General features: G+C 37.3%; 1 protein-coding gene across 3 annotated transcripts in view; it reads left to right on the top strand.

The window, feature by feature from the left end:
- The window catches only part of DENND6A (DENN domain containing 6A), a 60,588-nt gene that overhangs the window by 38,548 nt on the left and 4,171 nt on the right, over positions 1–17,869 (top strand). For all 3 annotated transcript variants that reach the window (XM_047777545.1, XM_047777536.1, XM_047777554.1), the window contains 6 exons: positions 228–323; positions 3,121–3,215; positions 15,183–15,248; positions 15,347–15,411; positions 16,110–16,199; positions 17,716–17,769. In XM_047777545.1, the coding sequence (XP_047633501.1) occupies positions 228–323; positions 3,121–3,215; positions 15,183–15,248; positions 15,347–15,411; positions 16,110–16,199; positions 17,716–17,769 (466 nt within the window). The remainder of the gene's footprint in view (positions 1–227; positions 324–3,120; positions 3,216–15,182; positions 15,249–15,346; positions 15,412–16,109; positions 16,200–17,715; positions 17,770–17,869) is intronic.

Genomic DNA, 17,869 nt, shown 5'->3' with positions numbered 1-17,869 from the left:
CTTCTGTCCCAAAGCCAGCCTGTTTTCAGTATGCCATTCCACACTATAAATTTCTGTTTGTCTTTCAGGTTTCCGGAAATGAGTTTACTACTTATTTAAATAGATAAATGATTCCCTTGGGGTGAACTCTGTGTATAGATGTTTTATTTTCATAGTTATTGAGTACATCCTTTAAGTTCTGTCCTTTTTTTACATGTCCTGTTTTACATGTTCTTCTTGCTCCACAGCTGTATTTCTCCATTAAAGTACTTCAGTGATTTCCGACCTTATTTCACTATTCATGATAGTGAATTCAAAGAATATACCACCCGTACTCAAGCCCCGTGAGTAAACAAAATAACTTTTATTGCCCAACTATTGCCTTTATAACCAAATTATTATTTTGCTAATAATTTAAAAGTTTAAATTTTGAACTTACTGGCAGATTGAGTTTATAAAGGAAGTTGTGAGGAGCTGCTGGTAATAATTTCACATTTTAAGAGTAGTATCTTATTTCCTTTGAATGGACTTATTTATTAGTGAAATTTGTATTGTCACTAATAACTATCCAACTGTACTTTCAGTTCTATCTTCCTTTTCTTGGGGGGAGGGGGGAGTTACATTCACCACATATAGAGATTCCCAGGCTATAGGTCAAATGAATCGGAGCTATAGCTGCTGGTCTATACCACAGCCACAGCAATGCCAGATCCAAGCCACGTCTGTGACCTACACAACTCATGGCAATGCTGGATCCCTGACCCACTGAGCAAGGCCAGAGATCGAACCTGCATCCTCATGAATGCTAGTCAGATTTGTTTCCACTGAGCCGTGACAGGAACTCCCAGTTCCCTCTTCTTTCCTTATTTCGGGACCTCTTAAAACATCAGTTATCTCTTCGTGATCTGTAACTTTCCTTTCCTTCTCCCTCTTCTTTGAATCAGCATATAAACGTATAAAAATTTTTCCCAATCTGTAAAAGAAGAAAAAAATACCTTAGCTTTCCCCTTTAATTCCTGCTCTATTGCTCACCTTTTCATAGCTAAGTTTGTGGAATAACAACAAAAATTTCCCTTTACCGTCTCTACTTCTTGGTTTCCTAGTTGCTTTTGAGTTCATTGCAGGTTAATTTCTTCATCTCCACTGAAGTTGTCCTTTCCAAAATCATCAGGATCCTTCTCACTGCCTGACCTTTTCAGCACATTATTGCCATCTTTTTCCTGCCTTCCCTTTCTTGTAACATTTAATCTGTTGACCTTGAAAACATTTGTCTTTGATACTGTCTCACCTGGTTATCTGGTGATGCATCTCAGTCTCCTGTGCAGACTTCTCTTCCTCTGCCAACCCCTTAAATGTTGGTGTTCTCCAGTATTGCGTTCAGGATTCTGATTTCACACTGATAATTCTTTCTACACAGTCATATCTGTGCCCACAGCCTCTGTTGACACCTATTTACTGATGACTGAAATTTATCTTCCTAGTTCAGTTCTTTGCAAGGTCTTAAACTCTATATCCAGGTTTTTGTTATTATTGGGGTCTTTTGTTTTGTTTTTTTACCTATTGCCTCCCGGACATCTTAATGGCATCCAAAACTAAACATGTGCAAACTGAATTCTTTTTATCTCCTTCTTTTCTTCCATCCCTCTTCCTACTTTCATGAATATTACTTCTTTTTATTTAGTTATCAAAAACCTAAGTCATCATAAATTTCTCCTTCTTAATATGCTCCTCATGAAGTTTTACCAAATTCTGTCAATTGAACATCCTAAGATATCTCTCATAACATTTCTTATTTTCTTTCTGAAGCTCTCTTCCTAATCTTACTGGCTCCAGTCTTTCTCATATCTGCTGTTGCTTTTTCCCAAACCTCTTCCCCTTTTTGTAAAGCATCTTCCAAATTTCCCCCAGAAGAATATTTCTAATAAGTACATTTTTATTCATGTAGCATTTGTCTACTTGGTTTTCTATCAGTTTCTGTTTGCGTATGAGACAACATGTAAATTTCTTAGCATATTAAGTTGGTACTTAATGATCTGGCCAGCATCTGTCCATCTGCTTTTATTTCTGACTATTCATTTTTCCTGGAATGCTCTAGGAATGCCTAACTATATGTAGTTTTACAAACAGACCATTATCTCATTTCATTGCATTGCACATACTATTCATTCTCCTGCATCACCTTTTCTTCTCTTTATCCACTTGACAGAAACTCCTATTCATAACTTATATAATACTGTATATCAACTATACTTCAATTTAAAAAAACACATTGGAATTCCCATTGTGGCTCAGCGGTTAACAAATCTGACTAGCATCCATGAGAATGCAGGTTCAGTCCCTGGCCTCAATCAGTGGGTTAAGGATCCGGTGTAGCTGTGAGGTACAGTGCAAGTTGCAGGCGCAGCTCAGATCCCGTGTTGCTACAGCTGTGGCATAGGTCAGCAGCTGCAGCTCCCATTTGACCCCTAGCCTGGGAACCTCCTTATGCCGTGGGTGTGGCCCCAAAATAGCAAAAAAATAAAAATAAACACATTTTTTTAAAAATTATGAAGAATAAAAAAACTCATTTGTCCTTCACATCTTTGTGCAAAAGTCATCTCTTTGGTGAGGCTGTCCTTTAGTTCCCTGGTAGATGTAGTTTCTCCTTCGTAGTTATTGTACATTTTATACAACCTTCACGATCTTCTGATTTCTGGCATCCTAATTGGGTGTCCATACCATTTTTCCTGTGTACTTTTAGAAAGACCATGTCTTTTCATCTTTATATACCTAGTGCTAAACATAGTGGTTGGAATGTAGTTGGTATGTAATATGAGTGAAGGAAAAGATTGTCTATTGTAAGGAGTTCCTATTGCGGCAAAGCAGACACAAATCCAACTAGTGTCCATGAGGATGTGGGTTAAGGATCCCTGGCATTGCTGTGAGCTATGGAGTAGGTCACAGATGTGGCTCTGATCCCGAGTTGCTATGGCTGTGGTGTAGGCTGGCAGCTGCAGCGCCAATGTAGCCCCTAGCCTGGGAACTTCCACATGCCATGGGTGCAGCCCTAAAAAGCAAAAAAAAAAAAAAATTATCTGTTGTTCATTCAAAATAAATTGTAGACTGATAGAACATTTTTTTTCTCACTTTGTTTTTATGTAGCCCTTCAGTCATATTAGGAGTAACCAACCCTTTTTTTGCAAAAACACTCCAGCACTGGCCACACATTATTCGAATAGGAGACCTTAAACCTGCAGGTAAAGTATAAACTTGGTATTCTGGTTTTAGTGTGTAATGTGAATGAGCAGATTTACTTCTTCCTCTCTATTTTCATCTCTTAGTTTCTTTTTAATTATGTCAGTGGCAATCTTCTTGAATAAAAGCATAGCTTCCAAATAAAATATACAGGTTCCTGGAACTCCTGTTGTGGCTTAGTGGTAATGAACCCAGTTAGTATCTATGTGGACCTGGGTTCGATCCCTGACCTTGCTCAGTGGGTTAAGGATCCAGTGTTGCTGTGAGCTGTGGTGTAGGTCACAGACATGGCTCAGATCTGGCACTGCTGTGTCTGTGATGTAAGCTGGCAGCTTCAGCTCCCATTTGACCCTTAGTGTGGGAACTTCCTTATGCTGTGGGTGCTGCCCAAAAAGAATAAATAAAGTAAATAAAATATATGGGTTCCTGTATGTTTAACCCATCTTATATATGTGTAACCCTCCTACCAAAAAATGATCTACAGTGTTACACATTGAATAAGTTATAACAAAGTGAAATCTCAAAAATTTCAGCTACTTTTTGTATACATATAAGCCCAGTTAAACATGATTTTCCAACAGTGCTTGAGTAAAACCTTATGGAAAGTTCAGATTACTCAATTTGACACAAAATTCTTAGCTAGGACTCCAAATAGGTATTATACATTGTTATTATATATGGTATTAGTTAAGGAAGTGGTCAGAAAGTTGTACTTTCCTTGAAAAAAGATATAGTATACGTCATTTATGGTAGCTGCTTCATAAATGTTTATTAAGTGAATAAATGAATTCTGAAGTTGGCAATTTTGTTAACCTAGATGATAATTTAATGGCACCTCTGACATTTTTTGACTGTACATTCCTAAATTTTCCATGGAAATAATTGAGACATGAGTTATATCCAAAATATTTTTTAGTACATTTATGATATGTTACTTTTCTTTTGGCATATAGAGGCATTATATTTAAAACATTATTTCATGTGATTATCTTATAAAATATCCCTTCTGGAATATATGTAAATCTAGATAGACATATGAGAGATAGAGAATAATGTTTTTTTATTTTTTTATATAATGTTTTAAATTTTTTTCATTATAGCTGGTTTACAGTGTTCTGTCAATTTTCTGCTGTACAGCATGGTGACCCAGTTACACATACGTGTATACATTCTTTTTTCTCACATTATCATGCTCCATCATAAGTGACTAGATACAGTTCCCAGTGCTACATAGCAGGATCTCATTGCTTATCTGCGAATAACATTTTAAATCATATTATTTACAAATATGAGACTCAGTCTTAGACTAAAATCCTTTAGAAGCCTTATGAAAAAGAGGAAAGGGCAAAGGGCTTTAGTTTGACACTCAGATCTGTGTGACCTTAGGTAGAACAGCTTCTTTAAGTCTTGAATTCTTTGTCTGCTGGGAGGATTAAACACAGTGCCTGACTCATAGGACTTTATAAATGTCATGGTCCCTTACTAGTTCATTAGTGTCCTGTCTGATTATTAATGATAATTCAGAACACAGCAGTCACTAGAGTCTTAGCTATGAGAAGATACGAAAAAGTATTTTCTTAATCTCAATTTAATCTCGATGTTTACTTTCTTGGTTTTGCCCTAATCTAGACTATGTGATTAATTGTAATATAGTAGACTACTATTTATTGTCTTTTTACAATGTGAAGAGGCTCCCTGTTGGGAATTAAGTAGAGGAACTTTTGCAAAGATCATAGGTAAAATAGCATGAATTGACCTATCTGTTTAACTTTTTAGGAAGCTGCCAAAATGTTTTCCAGAGTGACCCACCATTTTACATTCTTAGCAGCAGTATATGAGGGTTCCTTTGTCTTCACATCCCTGCCAACATTTGATATTATCTCTTTTTTTATTATAATCATTCTAGTGGGTTTGAAATGGTGATTTTTAACATGCTTATTTTGGTGACTAATGATGTTGAGCATGTTTTCATCTACCAGTTAGTTGTTTTCGTATCTTTTGTGAAATGTTGATTTAAATAATTTGTCCTTTTTTTTTTTTTTTTCTTTTTGCTATTTCTTTGGGCCGCTCCCACGGCATATGGAGGTTCCCAGGCTAGGGGTCGAATCGGAGCTGTAGCCACTGGCCTACGCCAGAGCCACAGCAACTCGGGATCCAAGCTGCGTCTGCAACCTACACCACAGCTCATGGCAACGCTGGATCATTAACCCACTGAGCAAGGGCAGGGACCGAACCCGCAACCTCATGGTTCCTAGTCGGATTCGTTAACCACTGCGCCACGACGGGAACTCCCATTTGTCCATTTTTAAATTAGGTTATTTGTCTTATTGTTTAGTTGGAAGAGGTCTTCATGTATTTTGGACTCAAGTTTGTTTTCAGATATATGACTTGCAGATATTTTTTCAGTATTTGACTTCTCTTTTTGTTTATTTCTTCTTTTTAAGGCCACATCTACGGCATATGGAAGTTCCTAGCCTGGGGGTCAAATTGGAGCTGTAGCCACTGGCCTACACTGCAGCCACAGCAGTGTGGGATGCTTAACCCACTGAGTGAGGCCAGTGATTGAACTCGTACCCTTATGGATCCTGGTCAGGTTCATTAACCGCTGAGCCACGAAGGGAACCCCATCTCTTTTTGTTTTCTTAATGATGTCTTTTGAAATCCAAAAGTACTTAATTTTGATGAAGTCTGGTTTATCAGTTTTTTTCCTTTATGGATTAGCCTTTCCACATTTATATAAGAACTCATTGCCTAACCCAAGGTCACAAAGACTTCTAAGTTTTCTTCTAAAAATTTTATTGTGCTAGCACTTGTATTTAGGAACCACTCTGAGTTAGTTTTTGTGTATGATGTGGGGTAAAACTCTAAAATCATCTTTCTTTGCATGTTGATATCCAATTATCTTAGCATCTTTTGTTGAAAAGACTGTCCTTTGCCACTGAATTGCATTGATACCTTTTTGGAAAATTGATCAGCCATAAACATAAGTGTTTATTTCTGAACTCTTGTTTCTGTTGTATTGATATATATGTCTTATTTTTCTACCAGTACAATGTCTTGATTACTGTAATTTTATAGTAATTTTGAAATCAGGAAATGTCTTTCAGCTTTGTTGTTCTTTTTTTTTTCTTTTTTTTCTTTTTTTTTTTCTTTTTAGGGCCACATCCATGGCATATAGAGGTTCCCAGGCTAGGGATCGAATTGGAGCTACAGCTGCTGGCCTATGCCACAGTCACAGCAACGCCAGATCCAAACCGGGTCTGTGACCTACACCACAGCTCACGGCAACACCAGATCCTTAACCCACTGAGCAAGGCCAGGGAAGGAACCTGCAACCTCGTGGTTCCTAGTTGGATTTGTTTCCACTATGCCACATGGGAACTCTTGTTGTTTTTCACAATTGTTTTGGCTATTCTGGGTCTTTTACCTTTCTATATGACGTTTAGAATTACTTTGTCAATTTCTGCCAACTGGGCAGAAAACAAAAAATCTGTGATTTTGATAAGGATTGTATTTATTTCATAGAGAATATATAATCAATTTGGAGGGAATTACCATCTTAAAAGTACTGAATCTTCCAATCCAAGTATTTAAAATATCTCTCCATTGGTTCGATCTTCTCTAATTTTTTTCAGCAGTGTTTTATATTTTTCAGTATACAAGTCTAATGATGATGCTAGGTGTAGGTTTTTCATAGATGACCTTTATCAGGTTGAGAAAGTGCCTTTCTAGTCCTAATTTGTTGAGAATTAGTGTTGAATTTTGTTAAATGCTTTTTCTGGGGAGTTTCTGTCATGGCTCGGTGGAAACAAATCTAATTAGTATCCATGAGAATGCAGGTTCAATCCTTGGCCTCACTCAGTGGGTTAAGGATCTGGCGTTACCGTGAGCTGTGGTGTAGGTTGAAAACTCAGCTTGGATCCTGCGTTGCTGTGGCTGTGGTGTAGGCCAGCAGCTACACCTCTGATTCAACCCCTAGCCTGGGAACCTCCATATGTTGCAGGAGTGGCCCTAGAAAGAAAAAAAAAAACAAAAAATGCTTTTCCTGTGTCTGTGAAGATTATCATTTGGTTTTTGTCCTTTATTAATATGGTATATTAGTTGATTTTTTTTTTTTTTTTTTTTACAGCCACACCTGTGTCATATGGAAGTTGCTGGGCTGGGGTAAAATTGCAGGTGCAGCTGCGGGGCTACACCACAATTATGGCAACACTGGATCCTTAACCCATTGAGTGAGGTCAGGGATTGAACCCACATCCTCACAGATGAGTCAGGTTTTTTTTTTTTTTGTCTTTTGTCTTTCTATGGCTGCACCCACAGCATATGGAGGTTCCTAGGCTAGGGGTCTAATCGGAGCTGTTGCTGCCAGCCTATGCCAGAGCCACAGGAACGCCAGATCCGAGCTGCATCTGCAGCCTACACCACAGCCCACAGCAACGCCAGATCCTTAACCCACTGAGCGAGGCCAGGTATCGAACCCACAACCTCATGGTTCCTAGTCGGATTCATTTCCGATGTGCCACGACGAGAACTCCGAGTCAGGTTCTTAACCTACTGAGCCACAACAGGAACTCCAGTTGATTTTTTTTATGTTAAACCAATCTTAAATTCCTTAAGTAAAATTCCATTTGGTCATGATGTATAGTTCTTTATTATTATTGTTATTGTTATTATTATTGTTTCACCAATGTTTTCGTTGAGGATTTTTATATCTTTATCCATGAGGGATATTGGTCTGCATCTTCTTTTTTTAAAATTTTTTTGGCTATGCTGGCTTTATGTGAGATCTCAGTTCCCAGACCAAGGCTTGAATCCAGGCCACAGCAGTAAAAATGCTGAATCCTAACCACTAGACCACCAGGGAAGTACTGGCAGTTTCTTTTTTTTTTTTGGTCTTTTTAGGGCCGCACCTGCAGCATATGGAGATTCCTAGGCTAGGGGGTCTAATGGGAGCTGTAGCCGCTGGCCTATACCACAGCCACAGCAACGCTGGATCCTTGACCTGCTGAGCGAGGCCAGGGATCGAACCTGCAACCTCATGGTTCCTAGTCAGATTCATTTCTGCTGTGCCATGACTAGAACTCCCGTTTCTTTTCTTGTGATGTCTTACCAGCTAATATTTTTTGCTGCTCTGAGAATCCTCTCAGACAGATGAAGTTACCGTTTAAAAGTAGGACCTAGGAGAGTTCCCATTGTGGCTCATCAGGTTAAGAACCTGTGAGGATGCAGGTTCAATCCCTGGCCTTGTTCAGTGGGTTAAGGATCCCGTGTTGCTGCAGGCTGAAGTGTAGCTCAAAGATTCAGCTCGGATCAGTGTGGCTGTGGCTGTGGCTGTGGCCGTGGCTGGAAACTGCAGCTCCAATTTGAACCCTAGCCTGGCAACTTCCTTATGCTGCAGGTGCAGCCATAAAAAAATAATAATAAAAATTAAAAATAAAAGTAGGGCCTAGGACCAAGGGAGGGGAGCAGACAGTTCTTGAGTTTATTTTTCAAAACAGGGATAAGAGCATATATGAAAAAAATACTAACTACACTTTAAGCAGCCTGTATTAGAGGAGAGATGCTGTGTTCTCTCCTTTTATTTCTGTAAACAGCTTATTTGGACAATATCATCAGGTATCACTTTTTCTATAAGAGAGTGATGATGTTGTATGGAAACATGTTTTATAAACTGTTAGTGGTCCTTAAGGAATGATGATAGAGAATGTCACTGTCCTCAGTTTGGTCCTTGTTCAACTTGTAGAGGTGATACATTGTGAACGGTGATGCTGGGATGTTTAAGTTTGTTTTGTTTTTCATTTTTGGCTGCCCTGTGGCATATGGAGTTCCCAGGCCAGGGATCAGATCCAAGCCACATTTGTGACCTATGCTACAGCTGCAACAACACTGGCTCCTTTAATCTACTGTGCTGGGTCAGGGATCAAACCTGCAGTCTGGTGCTGCAGAGATGCTGCTGATTCCATTGTGCCACAGCTGGAACTCCATGTTTAAGTAATTCTGAGCAAGACTATACTACCTGACTATTTCTGGTACTGGCAGGTCTGTGTGAGCATAGGTCTTAACAGAAGTTGAAATTTTCATTAAGTTTAGCATGTTTGAGACTTTTTTCCACTTAGCTTAAAATTTTTTTATTGTGGCAAAATATGTATAACAAAATTTACCAGTTTAATGATTTTTAAGAGTACAATTCAGTGTCATTAAGTACATTCACAGTGTTATGCAACCATAATTCCTCTTCATTTCCAGAACTTTTCATCATCTCAAACAGAAGCTCTATAGCCATTAAACAATAACTCTTCATTCCTCTTATTCCCTAGCCCCTAGTAACCACTATTCTAATTTCTGTTTCTGTGAATCATACAATATTTTTCCTTTCGTGTCCAGCTTATTTCACTTTGGATAATGTTTTCAAGGTTCATTAATGTAGCTTGTATTAGAATTTGTAGCTAATAATGTAGCTCTGGTAAAATATACATAACACAAAACTTACATCATAATCATTTTTTAAGTGTACAGTTTATTGGCATCAAGTACATTGACATTGTTGTGCTACATCTACTTACAGCACTCTTTTCATCTTCAGCAGAACTGAAACTGTACTCACTATACAGTAGCTCCCCATTCATTGCTCCTATCCCACCCCACCAGCCCTTGACACCTACCATTCTACTCTCTGTCTCTATGAATTTGATTACTCTAGGTATTTCATGTAAATGGAATTCTGCTTTACTTGTTCTTTTGTGACTGGCTTATTTCCCTGAGCATAATGGCCTCAAGATTTATACACGGAGTTCCCATTGTGGCGCAGTGGTTAACGAATCCGACTAGGAACCATGAGGTTTCGGGTTCGGTCCCTGCCCTTGCTCAGTGGGTTAAGGATCCGGCGTTGCCGTGAGCTGTGGTGTAGGTTGCAGACGCGGCTCAGATCCCGCGTTGCTGTGGCTCTGGCGTAGGCCGGTGGACCCCTACGATTTGACCCCTAGCCTGGGAACCTCCATGTGCCGCGGAAGCACATGGAAAAAGACCAAAAAAAAAAGAAAAAAGAAAAATAGCAAAAAGACAAAAAAAAAGAAAAAAGAAAAATAGCAAAAAGACAAAAAAAAAAAGATTTATCCATGTTGTAGCATGTGTCATTTCCTTCCTTTTTAAGGCTGAATAATATTCCATCATATATATATATACCACATTTTGCTTATCTCTTAATGTGTTGCTGGATACTTGGCTTATTTCTGTCTTTTAGCTATTGTGAATAATACTATAAACATTGGTGTACAAAATATCTCCAGTCCCTGCTTTAACTTCTTTTGGGTATATGGTCATCCCTTGGTATCCACAGATTGGTTCCAGGACTTCCCATGGATACCAAAATACGAGGATGCTCAAGTCCCATAGTCAGGCTTCTGTATCCATAGTTCCACATCTGTGGGTTCAGCCAGTAGCAGATCTTGTAGTACTGTGTATATTCATTGAAAAAAGTCAGAGTATAATTGGACCTGGGTAGTTCAAACCCATTTGTTCAGGGTTCAAGTGTATACTTAAAAGTGGAAATGCTGAACCATATGGTCATTAAGTTTAATATTTTGAGGAACTGCCATACTGTTTTTATTTTACATTCCCACCAGTGGCGACAAGGTTATCGATTTCTTCACATCCTCACCAACACTTTTTATTTTCTATTTTTTTTTAGTAGTCACCATCCCCGTGGTATGAGGAGGTATCTTATTATAGTTTTGATTTGCATTTCCCTATAATGTTGAGCATCTTATGCTCATTGGAGAAATGTCTTTTCAAGTCCTTTGACCTTTTAAATTTTTTTTAACTTTTATTTTTCGGTCTTTTTAGGGCTGCGCCTGTGGCATATGAAAGTTCCCAGGCTAGGAGTCTGTAGCCCCTGGTCTACATCACAGCTACAGCAACGCCAGATCTGAGCCACATATGCAACCTACACCACAGCTCACAGCAATGCTAGATCCTCAACCCACTGAACAAGGCTAGGGATTGAACCTCCTAATGGATTAATGGATCCTAATGGAACCATTCCTATTGGATACTAGTCAAATTCATTTCCAATGAACCATGACAGGAACTCTTTGCCCTTTTTAAAATTGGGTTGGTTTTTTTTGTTGTTGTTGTTGACTAGTTCTTTATATATTTTGGATAATAATCCCTTATCAGATATATAATTTGTAAATATTTTCTCTCATTTTGTGGGTTGTCTTCTCACTCTCTTGATAGTATCCTTTAATGCACAAAAGTTTTTAATTTTGATGAAGTCCAGATTATTGATATTTTATTGTTTCTATTTTTGGTTTCATATTCATTAAAATCCATTTGTCTTTTAATTTATGAGTATTGAGTATAGAGGGTAAATATTGAGATGTTTTCTGCCAGTTCATCTCAAGACCAGGACCACTGCATAGAATGTAGAAGTTATGAAACACAACAGCCCTCCTTAGGATCCTGGCGATGAAAATTCAGGACTATCTGTGGGGGTTAGTAAAATTGCAGAAAAAGTATCTTCTGTAGGACCAGCAGGAAAGGCACAGCTAAATTGAGATCTTGCTCTCCTGGTCCTGGAAGTTCATAAATTTACCAGAAACTTACATGCAGTTTTAACACTGCAGAGGGATCATTCCTCCTGTTGTAAAGGGACTACGTCTCATGGATTGTTCACCCAAAGTTTTAGTTCATTCAAAGCCGATTAATGTAATCAGCTATTACATTAATAAGAAGAAATGTAATGCTAGGATAATGGTACTTAACACGTATTCTTCAAAGACAAAGTAATTCTCCAGTGTATACTAGATCAAATTATAAACTGAATTTCTGACCAGAAATTGGATTTGATGATTTTATTAAAGGTAAAACATTTGGCCTAAGTGTAAAAGATTCTTATGCAAATGTGCAGAGGTGCAGTACATCATTAATTTAATAATGTTAAATTATGTGCATGTCATAATACACATTGAATAAGTATTTTTAATTAAATATATGTGTGGGACTTTAGTTCATTTTCTGGCATTCTTATTTTGTTTTCTACAGGTATTTGACACATACCTTTTAACTTTTTTGGCAATAGAAGATGTATCTTTATGACTAATTTTCTTTGTATCTATTATGTACAACAGTGTAGGAATTATGGTGGCTAGGGTTAGAGTTCAGTATGCATCCTACACCTCATGCGGTCCCCTGATCAGAGGGGACTTGTGTCAGTGAAGATTGCTGTACAGGTTGTATTCTTGTCTTTGTCCTGAAAAAAACAAAAAACTGATAATGGTTCACTATATGTCTTTATTATTACCTAGAACTTATTGAATGTAAAGGATATATGAACCATATTGCTAAGTTATTCTCCTTCCTGATATTTGGTTCCTCACCACTATAAGTTTCAGGAAATAATATGTAATAAATGGCATTGGTAGATACAGGAGTTTCAAGTCCTTTGTGACTTGGAGCAGAAGGAAATAGAAAGTAGGCACAGAAATATTTAGATTTATTCAAACCATTGCAGTTTTGACAAGTGATACTCTGGGTTCTTAGAGTCAGAGGCAGATAAGTGACTTGAATTTAGTTATCTATATAGTTAAATATGTATTAATTCTGCACTTTAAGGGAAAAAAATGTTTTACAGATATTACGAAAAGCTACTCTGAACTCTGGAAAGCAAAACCACAAGATAAGATTCAAGATGAGAGACATTTTCATAAGAATTAGTACATGGGAATATGTAGAAAAAATTAACAAACTATGAACTAATGAATCAAAAACATTCCAGAAACCTGAGTGTTTCTGGACTCTTTACTTTTCTCGCTCTTGGTTTTATCTCCTCTTTAGAGCTTTAGTAGCTCCTTTTCTTTTCTTTCCTTGCTGTGCATACCTTCAGATTCTGTTTCTACCCTGGAGCAGTATTCAACAATGTGTACATTTTATCCTCTGGTTTTTTCTCTCTTTCACTTGATACTTTTTTTTCATTACTCAATGAATGTTATTACATTTATGGTTGTACAATGATCATCACAACCCAATTTTATAGGATTTCCATCCCAAACCCCCAGCACATCCCCCCACCCCCCAGATTGTCTCCTTTGGAAACCATAAGTTTTTCAAAGTCTATGAGTCAGTATCTGTTCTGCAAAGAAGTTCTTTGTGTCCTTTTTTTAGATTCCACATGTCAGTGATAGCATATGATGTTGGTGTTTCGCTGTCTGACTCACTTCACTTAGCATGGTAATATCTAGGTCCACCATGTTGCTGTGAATGCCATTATTTCTTTCCTCTTAATGGCTGAGTAATGTTCCATTGTGTATATGTACCACATCTTCTTTATCCACTCCTCTGTAGATGGACATTTAGGTTGTTTACATGTTGGCTATTGTATATAATGCTGCAATGAACATTGGAGTATATGTGTCTTTTCAAGTCATGGTTTTCTCTGGATAGATGCCCAGGAATGGGATTGCTGGATCAAATGGTAGTTCTATGTTTAGTTTTCTGAGGAATCTCCATACTGTTTTCCACAGTGGTTACACTAACTTACATTCCCACCAACAGTGTAATAGGGTTCCCTTTTCTTCACACCCTCTTCAGTATTTATTGTTTGTAGACTTTTTGATGATGGTCATTCTGGCCAGTATAAGGTGGTACCTCATATTGGATTTTGATTTTCATTTCTCTAATAATGAGTGATGTTGAACATCTTTTCATGTGTTTTTTTTGCCATCTGTATGTCTTCTTTGGAGAATTGTTTGTTTAGATCTTCTGCCCATTTTTTGATGGGATTGTTTATTTTTTTGCTACTGAGCTTCAGAAGGTGTTTATAAATTTGGGGGATTAATCCCTTGTCAGTCACTTCATTTGCAAAGATTTTCTCCCATTCTGTGGGTTTTCTTTTCATTTTGTTTAGAGTTTCCTTTGCTGTGCAGAAATGTTTAGGTTTAATTAAATCCTATTTGTTTATTTTTGTTTTTATTGTCATTACTCTAGGAGGTGGATCTGAGAGGATATTGCTGTGGTTTATGTCAGAGAGTGTTTGGCCTGTTTTCCTCTCAGAGTTTTATAGTATCTGGTCTTATATTTAGGTCTGACTGGACAGCCCCATGTAAAAGAATGAAATTGGAACACTACTTAACACCATTCACTTGACGCTTCTTTGTGCAACACAGCATCCCTGCTCAGGAGTCCTATCACCTATGGCTCAGACCTGTGATTGTGGCTTCCACCATCACCACCTGGTGGCAGTGTTTCTACTCTACTAAAGCAGAATTGGGGGCAGTACCAGGAAAAAAAACTTTGACTGCTACATCTGCATAATAATAACTTAGGCGTTGCTTTCAATTTTATTTTTTTCCCCTTTTTTGTTGCTTCTTAGGGCCGCACCGGTAATATATGGAAGTTACCAGGCTAGGGATCCAATCAGAGGTGCAGCTGCCGGCCTGCACCACAGTTGATGGCAGTGCCAGATTCTTAGCCCACTGAGCGAGGCCAGGGATCAAACCTGCATCCTCATGGATACTGTAGTCAGGTTCATAACCCGCTTGAACCACATTGGGAGCTCAAATTCTATTTACTTTTAAATAGTGTTACATTTGCCACCATATTCAAAATGGTATTTTATTCATATTTAATGTATTTAGCAGAAACATTTTAAACTATAAGTTGAGTGACAAAAAGGGAAATTTTAAAGTAATGATAGATATTAGTAAAAGATCAACTACCCATTTTATGTAATTTATGTAAATTGTTTTTGAAATGCTCTTATAAACCAGTGGTCCCTTTATCTAGTTTTTAAGGATAAGGAATAAACTCTTAAATATTAATTGATGTTGAGAAGAATACCTTAGCTACCTTAGTCAGAAGAATATCCTTGACTAAGTAAATAATAGTCACTGGATTATCAGTCTTAGAAAATTCTAGTTTTGTGATATGTGAAATTCAATTAATTAAAAGAATCTTTATGATGTTTCCTTAAGGTGAAATTCCTAAGCAGGTTAAAGTGAAAAAACTGAAGAACCTAAAGACTCTGGATTCTAAACCTGGTATTGACTTTTATTAATTTTTAAATAAATTACTCAGATACCTACTGTTTACCTTATTTTCTTACTGTTCACCTTATTTTCTTTTCTTTACTTCTTAGGAGTTTATACATCTTATAAGCCATATCTAAATAGAGATGAAGAGATCATAAAACAATTACAGAAGGTAATTACATGCTCATATTATTAATTGAAATTTTCTTATTCAGGTATGCAACGTCCAGTTAGGGAATATGTACTTTATATACCAGAATCTCTCTATTGAACCAAAGCATCATAAAAATCAGGAGACTGTTGTAGCAGCAGTTATGGGTTTGATATATGGTGCTACAGCTACCAACTAGTGCCAGTCTTCCTGAAAACTTGAGAGTTACAGTGAAAAAGTTTCGCAGTGTGTACTTTGAGATAGCTTAGCATCTAACATGATAGTTATCATTTTTTAGAAAATGTAAATAGTATTAATATAGCAAGTAAGAAAGAAAGACTGTTGTGAGCTAATACATATCTCTTTGGCTCCACCTGCGGCATGTGGAAGTTCCCAGGCTAGGGATCAAACCCACGCCTTAGTTGCAGCCTACACCACAGCTGTGGCAACGCCAGATCCTTAACCTGCTGTGCCAGGAGGGAACTTCCTGAGCTAATATGGGATGGATGTATTATGTTTTGCTCTAAGGATTTTTTTTTTTTTACAGTCTACTGCACAATGAACTTCATAGTAATTTACTTCCAGATGAAGTTTTAGGGTTCTTTTCATGTCAAGTAAAAGTACATATTTACGTAACAGCTAAATTTCTATAATCATTCATTGTTTTATATATATTCTCTGACACCAGAGTACGGGTTCTCATTTTTTCATCTTTTAAGGGTGTACAACAGAAGCGTCCTTCTGAGGCTCAAAGTGTTATTCTCCGACGCTATTTTTTGGAACTGACACAAAGCTTCATTATCCCATTAGTAAGTCAGCATATGTATTTGCTTAATGTAATGATTTATTAAAGGGCATGTGAAAGTTATTTTCATCCATCAAAACCTTATCTTAAATTATTTTCCTTGGATATGTGTTTAGTTATTAAAATAGAGCCCTTTGCAGGAGACCTAGACTCTATTCTAGTATTAACTGTGTAATTTTGGTAAGTTACTTCCTCTCTTTGACTGTCAGTTTCTTTATCTGTAAAATGAGGCTAATTACACTTTTCCTGAATACCTTTCAGGGTTGTTGTGAGTGAGTCTTAAATGAGATATCATGAAATATTATATGATTATTGCGTATTGCACCTTTAAAAACTTCTGCTGCTTGTTCTTTATCTGATATTATTTTCCTGAGCACAGTTTGATATGATATCCATGAGAATGTAGTTCCATGATGACAGGGGCCTTATCTGTCCTGGTCATTATCTTTTCTTTGGTCTATCACATGTATTTATGAAATAAATGACTTGATTATGTACTTATTCTATGAAACTCAGTGGAACATCACATTAAAATACTAAACTAAAAGATGCCTCATAGCGTAAGGCAGTACCAAGACATGGTCCTAGCCTAGACAGTGTATCAGAGAGCCTTGCATAGTTGCTATTGTAAACTATCTAAGAATATTATATAAGGGCAACCTGGAAATCTTTCCTGTTATATTTTGGGCAGAAATACTCTCTTTTAGTTTATAGTTATCAGTTTATTTTGTTCCATTTAAATCTACTTGTTTAAATAAGTAAACTTTACTGTAGTGCATAATTAGCATGGACTGAAGTTAAGTTCAAGTTGAATTTAATATCTGAATTCAAGTTCAAGGTGTGTGAACTTGGGCAGATTTCTTAGCCTTTTGAAGCCTTAGTTTTCCAATAATAGCTGTCACAAAGGATAACAGCAAGAATTAAAAGGGATCATGCATGTAAACTGTTGAGTATATTTTCTGGCACAAAGTTACTCAATAAGGTTAATTATCACTAAAAATATGTAGTTCCTTGGATTATCTAAGGTTTAGTTAAATTTTTGTTTTAAGTCTGACTTGTTAATTCAATCTAAATTTGACTATATTTGTTGAGAGGAGTGATGGTATTGTTGACGTCCATTGAAAGAGCATATGATGAAAAATTTGGAAGCCTACTTTTTTTAAACAGGTCTGTTTAAACATTTTTAAAGACTCTCTGGGTAAGAATACCTTACATTTTTTTTTTCCTGTCTTTCTGCCTTTTTCTAGGGCCGCACCCATGGCATATGGAGGTTCCCACGCTAGGGGTCTAATTGGAGCTGTAACCACGGGCTTACGCCAGAGCCACAGCAACGTGGGATCCAAGCCGCGTCTGTGACCTACACCACAGTTCACGGCATCGCCGGATCCTTAACCCACTGAGCAAGGCCAGGGATCAAACCTGCAACCTCATGGTTCCTAGTCGGATTCGTTCCCGCTGCGCCACAGCGGGAACTCCCAAGAATACCTAACTTTGACTAACTTTTTTTTTCTTGGATTTAGGAAAGATATGTGGCAAGTTTGATGCCTTTGCAAAAAAGTATTTCTCCATGGAAGGTAAAATATATTCAATAAAATTCATATTTGGGTTCTCTAACTGAAATTAACTCCTGTGAATATATCCATTTTTAATTTTTAATACAATATATTGTATTTT

This window comes from Phacochoerus africanus, chromosome 1, assembly GCF_016906955.1.
Source record: "Phacochoerus africanus isolate WHEZ1 chromosome 1, ROS_Pafr_v1, whole genome shotgun sequence".
Taxonomy (NCBI): Eukaryota; Metazoa; Chordata; class Mammalia; order Artiodactyla; family Suidae; genus Phacochoerus; species Phacochoerus africanus.
The sequence above is the reverse complement of the archived record's forward strand: the minus strand, read 5'-3'. Positions and strand labels throughout refer to the sequence as shown.